Here is a 6,420-nt window from a genome sequence, read left to right as displayed (position 1 = left end):
CTAAATGACTCCAAATCTACGGAGCTCTCCATGGTTTGGATAAAATGTGCGATGTTCGGAGGTCTTTGCTGATTATCCGGTGATCTAGATGGGAACATTGGCGCTTTCTACAGCAATGATGGCTTTATTTTAGCTTGCTAGCATTGACACTATTTATTTAAGATGGCGCCCAAATAGGATGTGAGTCCAGCGTGTGTTACATTACAAATGGCTCGGCAGTCTGCGGTTGGCTCTGCGTCCAGCAGGAGGCAGCAGATGGGTTAAGGCTGATTTGGGTTTTCTTACCATTGGCTGTAAGAAGACTTTCCACAGTGGGAGACAGGCAGCAATTAGTTCCCAATCGCCTGAAGCCGTCTAGCCAAGTGGCAAGAAGTGGATTAACAAACGTCTTGTTTTTTGCTTTGATCTCAGATGCACTCAAATGAAGATTGCAACAGCTTTTTTCATATTCTAAAGTCTAAACCATCCTGTCAGCTGATATTGTCCTAATGAATGTGGAGACCTTCTTTTAGTTATTCAATTCAATCTTTATTTCCGACTCAGGAAGGATTTCAAGCATGGACTTCATGGATGTCATGCATAGATAGGGATGCAATACTATGTACATTACAGAAAATATTAACATAATACAATACATCCCAAATGCTGGGATGGGTGTTTTCCGAGTCATTACACATGGAGTTTGACGTTGAATGAGATTACCGGTATATGGGGGGTGCGTCACGTGTGTGTCTGATCAAATTAATAATATTCAATCAAACAACGTGAAAACAAAAGTCAAATTCCCCTTTTCAAATGTTGAATTAGACCCTGGTATAACCCCCCCTCCCAAACCCTTTCTCTCAGCCACCTGAGCGACCAGAAGCACCATTTCCACCGCCACCACTCGTCCAGCAGTCTCCAAGGAAGCTCCAACCACCAGCACAACCACGTCCAGGACACTGTGCTGCCTGTGGTGGCCGAGGACCAGGACGAGCCCCATGGCAAGGGCCCGCCAATGTACGACCCCAAGCAGGACGTGTTCACCAGCTTGTTTGTGAGTTCACACTTTAGCTTTTTGTCTTTATTGGCTTTTGAAGATTATGTCATATGGTGGCCACGTCTATGGGATTAAAAGTGAGGACGGACAATTTAGGAAAATTGATATATGATGATGTGTGATGATAAGAGGGCCCCTCACTTCACACAGGTGTGAAGTTTAATGTTTAGAGCACTTATGAGGTGAATCGTTTTGCCGGCCAAGTCTGAGGATATATTACAATGTTTATTTAGAGCATTTAGGACGTAAACCGCAAGTCCCTCAGTTATCAATGGACTGTAATATTCTGCCTTAAACTCGAGCGTGGGTTTTGGCGTATGCCCACGCCCTTAAATATTCTCGGGAATGAGAACTCCCAATTGTACGACATAAACAACTGGAACCAAACAAACGTGCTTACGACATAAACAACTGGAACCAAACAAACGTGAGGAAATCCAACAATAAAAGAGTTTCCCCCTCGCTGCCTATCATGTCCACGCACAGCACACCGCACACTGGAAACAAACAGCAGTGTGCAGTGCCAGTGCACATATGGGTTAATGAGAGACAGCCTGCAATGTTATATAGGTCAGTCAGTTGAAACCCCAAATAATACATTTTCAATGGATTTTGTAACTAGTGGGTATGCTAAATAACATACTAAAATCAGACCTGTCTGAAGTGAGTGGTGCAACAGCGCCCCCTGTTGGTACCCTAAACATATACATAGACGGACGGACGGACGGACAGACGGACGGACAAAGCTGGCATTGGAGTGGCTGCATCCTATGGTTGCACCACTCAAAATGTAGGGAAAATCTAAGTTCTTGAAAGACGTTATTTTCAAGATGGCGTCCGTGGTTAATTAAAATGCCTATAAGCTTCTTGAAACCATATACTGACCTATCTAGAATAGAATAGACTTTTATTTGTCATTGCACACAAAGCATACACTGAGCATACAACGGAGCTCCCACATAACCGTAGTACATAAAAACACTAACATAACACATAACATACAACACAGAGTAATGTGCAACACTGCACGGTGATATTTAAAGTGCATGATGGATGAAAAAAAAGAAGCAATAAGTTATCACGGTCCAGAGTCAGAGTGCATGATGCGTTTCGTTTAGCAGTCTGACTGCATAGGGGGAAAAGCTGTTTGTCAATCTAATATTGGAACCATTGCAAACAGACCACTAGGTAAATGGTAAATGGTGCATTTATATAGTGCCTTTATCCAAGGCGCTTTACATAGATTGTGCATTACATTCACCCATTCACACACCGATTGCGGTGGAAGCCATGCAAGGTACCAACCAGCACATCGGGAGCAATTTGGGGTTCAGTGTCTTGCCCAAGGACACTTCGACATGTAGACAGGAGGAGTCGGGATTCGAACCGCCGACCCATGGATCATTGGACGACCTGCTCTACCTCCTGAGCCACAGTCGCCCCCACTAGGGGGCGAGCCCAACTCATTTGCGATGTTTTTGGAAAACCTTATGAGCATACCTAACACTATGCCATACTGCTGCTCACCGGGTGAAACACCTCACTGTCAGGTGAAAACCTTATGAGCATACCTAACACTATGCCATACTGCTACTCCAAGCAGTACGCACACCTGGTGAAACACCTCACTGTCAGGTGAAAAGAAAGTGGCTGGCCACTCAACGTGTGTTAGAGGGGGCGTGTCACATGTGGCTCAGTCTACACCACAAACCTTTTTCATTTCAAGGACCCCCATTTTAATACATTTATTTTAAGTGGCAAATCCTTTTTTGAGGGGTTCCTCCTCGTGCAAAAATGTAAATGACATAAATACTTTTGACAAGAGGCCATTTGGATAATTGCACCCATCTCGCTCAATGGACTCGGATAAAAGCAATATATCTGAGCTGCCTCTTACCAGTTTGTGGTTTGCTTTATACTCACGATAATCACCAGCGAGGATCGATTTGAGCCAGATTTAGAGTAAACGCCTGATTTGGGGCCTGTGGCGCTGACACTGTACTTTGAATCACTCCTCTGTGAGGTCACAGCATGGCATAGGTAGCGCTTGAATTCAGAAAAAGCAGCGTCTCGTTCTACCCACATGCACTGGATTATGTTCCAATCAGCCTACAGGTGCTCCTAGTTAAAACTTCTTGATGCATTAACTGTGAATGGTTAATGTTCTCCATGGCTTGAGATGTTGGCAAATTAAAAACATCCCATGGAAAGAAAATTCTCTGTTCATTCTAGCGTTGTGTGCTCTGTCTCCTCTTAGACATCTCTCCACCCCCTGCCCACTCACAGCCACCCAGCTGCAGTCCGATCCCTGAAACTGCTAGCCAAAATTCCAAAAGATGCTGAAGCCGCTGTCGTGTTAGTCGGTAAGATCTGATGCTGTTGGAGTCAAGTTTCATCCATACATAGAAGGCGTATTCATTGCTATGTCCAAGATTCATATCAAAATACGCAGTTTTGTATTATCTGTGTCAGTCTTGACTTTACATACAGTATGCTACTTACATCCATCTCTTATGGGATCAAATAAACTTTGCGTCAATGTTTGATGTAATGTAATTGCAGTGTTGTAACAAAGTCCATTTACTCAAGTACTGTACTTAATTACAAGTTTGAGGCATTTTTACTTTACTGGGGTATTTCCAAGTTTCTTCTACTCTATCTCAGAGGCAAATAAACATAGTAAGTACATTTTGATGCCAATACTTAGAAGTAAATTTAATTTCCAGACTTTTCCTTGTAACAAAGTATTTCTATATTGCAGTATTGATACTTTTCCTACAGAAGTACAGTATGTGTAACTGTAAATGTCACTAGGCTGCGTGGAGTTCCTGGAGCAGCCGGCCATGGCCTTCGTGCGGCTGAACGAGGCGGTGCTTCTGGAGTCGGTGCTGGAGGTTCCCGTGCCGGTCCGCTTCATCTTCGTCCTGCTGGGACCCAGCCAGGCCAACGTGGACTACCACGAGGTCGGACGCTCCTTCTCCACACTCATGTCAGACAAGGTATATATACAGTACATCCCTCCTCCGGCTCGGAGGCAGCATTCTTTGATTGTTTGGAGATTTGGATTTCCAAAATGTAATATATCTCAGTTTTTTTTTTAAAGAAAAACATATCCCATAAATCCGTGTCATATTGCAAAAAAAATGTCAATATATATATATATATATATATATATATATATATATATATAGTTTAAAATGAGAGATGTCCCGATACTGTATCGGTATCTGAAAAGTATCTGTACAGTATCAGCCCTTATTTGTCATATCGGGTCATATCGAGATCACAACACTCGCTACCTATACGCGCAATAAGCACTGCAAGTAGGGCAACACGCCGAGTGGGGCAACAAAATGTGCCAAACCGACCCTCAAAATAACAGTTTTCGACCTGGGCCGTGGCTCAGTGGTCCAGGCACCTTGGCTGGTAATCCAATCTGGCAGTGTGCCGCGGGTTCGACTCCCGATCCTGACGGCCTTTACTGCATGAGTGCATGTTTTCCTCCCATCTCTCTCCCCATTTCCTGTCAGCCTACTGTCTGTCCCTCCATAAAAATATGAAAAATAAAGACGAAAGCCATAAAACAATAATAATAATAACAATTTTCACCGCGGCTCCACCGCGTAATAACGCTGTGTGTGTGTGTGTCCTCACAAACAGCGGAAATAGCCGATCTGCATGAGGAATAGCAGCACTCTCGTTGGGAGGGGGGCAGCACAAATATCCTACGAGTAGGGCAACCAAATGGTCAGCTAAGTCCCTGACAACACTGGTATTGGTATCGGCTACACAGAAATTGTGGTATCAGGATCGGACTGGGAACGAAAAAAGTGTATCGGGACATCCCTATTTAAAATGTATTACAGTTAGATAGCATATTGCATTTGCTAGAAGACATTTTATCTTAAAAGAAAGTCAATATTCTTACTATACTACACAATGAATGTTTTACCCATGTAATTTACTGTTAATCCACTCTTTTGGCGAAATATCCTTGCGTGACCATCCATTGGATGTCTATGACTGGATTAGTGCTCACCTCCCACCTACTCTCTCCTCCAGAACTTCCATGAGGTGGCCTACTTTGCTGACGACAGACAGGACCTCCTGAATGGCATCAACGAGTTCCTGGACTTCAGCATTGTCATCCCTCCCTCTGACATTGAGGGTAAAGACCTTCTGAAAACCGTGGTGGACTTCCAGAAGGAGATGATGACTAAGAGGAAGGATAAGGAACTCAAGAGACAACAGTCCATCCTACCTGGAGTAGATCTGGAGAGCAAAGGTATTTACTACTTTGCTGTAGTGCTGGGGAATTAACCAAAATCATATTGAAATTAATATTTGGAACCAACATGCTTTATCTTAATCTTGTTCATGTAGGTTAATAAAGAATCGAGAAGATGTTAATTACTATTATTGTTTTCAATTTCTTATCAATAAATAAATCAACACGTAAACATTCTAATCATTCAATCGATTTGTCTGATTAACCACTTAACTCTTAATCTCTGTGTACAATACAACAATATTGAGAATACACCGCTCTGCGACTAAGTATAAAATAGGTCTTAGAGGGGAATACCACTCATTTTCAACATTTTACTATGTCATAAATATACCTCATAGTTGTTGTGTGGAAATAATAAAAATAAGTCCCCCCATTCTGTGTTGCCTAGAACTGGAGGTCTGAAAAAAATAAGTAACATTATGAAGTACATCTTGATGATGTCATAAAGATGTACTTCATAATGTTACAATGTTACTGTTATTCAACTCTAAGGTATATTAATGAAATAGGAAAATGTTGAAAATGAGTGGTATTCCCCTTTAAGTATTTTATCGATTTGTTGGTATTAAAAAATAAATTAAATAATGGATAGTTTCAGCCTTAATCTAAAGCACTCTACAACCAATCGGCAGAGATGACACTCGAGGACCAAGAAGAGGCGGAGCAGGAAGTGGACCCATTGAAGCGCTCCGGCATCCCGTTCGGAGGCCTGATCCACGACATCCGCCGGCGGTACCCGCGCTACGTCAGTGACATCAAGGACGCCATAGACATGCAGTGCGTCGCTGCCATCATCTTCATCTATTTCGCCGCGCTATCGCCCACCATTACGTTCGGAGGGCTGCTGGGTATGTTTTTTTGTTTTTTCTTAGTGGTGCTAGCCACTCCTATAGACAGCAATGTGTGGCTGTGTCCGTCCGAATACCGTCTGTATGTCTGAGTACAGAAATGGCGTGTGTTGACCACCACGCACACACGCACCCACGCACGCACAGAGGCCAGGGAGGAGAGCTTGTACAGTACAGTATGTACAGCACGAGTACAGTATTCTTTTGTCAGCAGTGGAATAAGCAGTGGTGGAAAAAAGTAA

General features: G+C 43.1%; 1 protein-coding gene across 3 annotated transcripts in view; it reads left to right on the top strand.

Moving 5' to 3' along the window:
• Positions 1-6,420, top strand: part of slc4a3 (solute carrier family 4 member 3) — a 92,611-nt gene that overhangs the window by 51,357 nt on the left and 34,834 nt on the right. For all 3 annotated transcript variants that reach the window (XR_014569971.1, XM_083776911.1, XM_083776910.1), the window contains 5 exons: positions 847-1,036; positions 3,297-3,402; positions 3,854-4,038; positions 5,102-5,324; positions 5,963-6,178. Coding sequence is in view for 2 of the 3 variants with exons in the window: in XM_083776911.1 (XP_083633037.1) it covers positions 847-1,036; positions 3,297-3,402; positions 3,854-4,038; positions 5,102-5,324; positions 5,963-6,178 (920 nt within the window). In the remaining variant the exon portion in view is untranslated. The remainder of the gene's footprint in view (positions 1-846; positions 1,037-3,296; positions 3,403-3,853; positions 4,039-5,101; positions 5,325-5,962; positions 6,179-6,420) is intronic.

The sequence above is a fragment of the Protomyctophum parallelum genome (assembly GCF_964188405.1).
Source record: "Protomyctophum parallelum genome assembly, chromosome: 11".
Taxonomy (NCBI): domain Eukaryota; kingdom Metazoa; phylum Chordata; class Actinopteri; order Myctophiformes; family Myctophidae; genus Protomyctophum; species Protomyctophum parallelum.
This window is presented reverse-complemented; position numbering and strand designations above follow the sequence as displayed.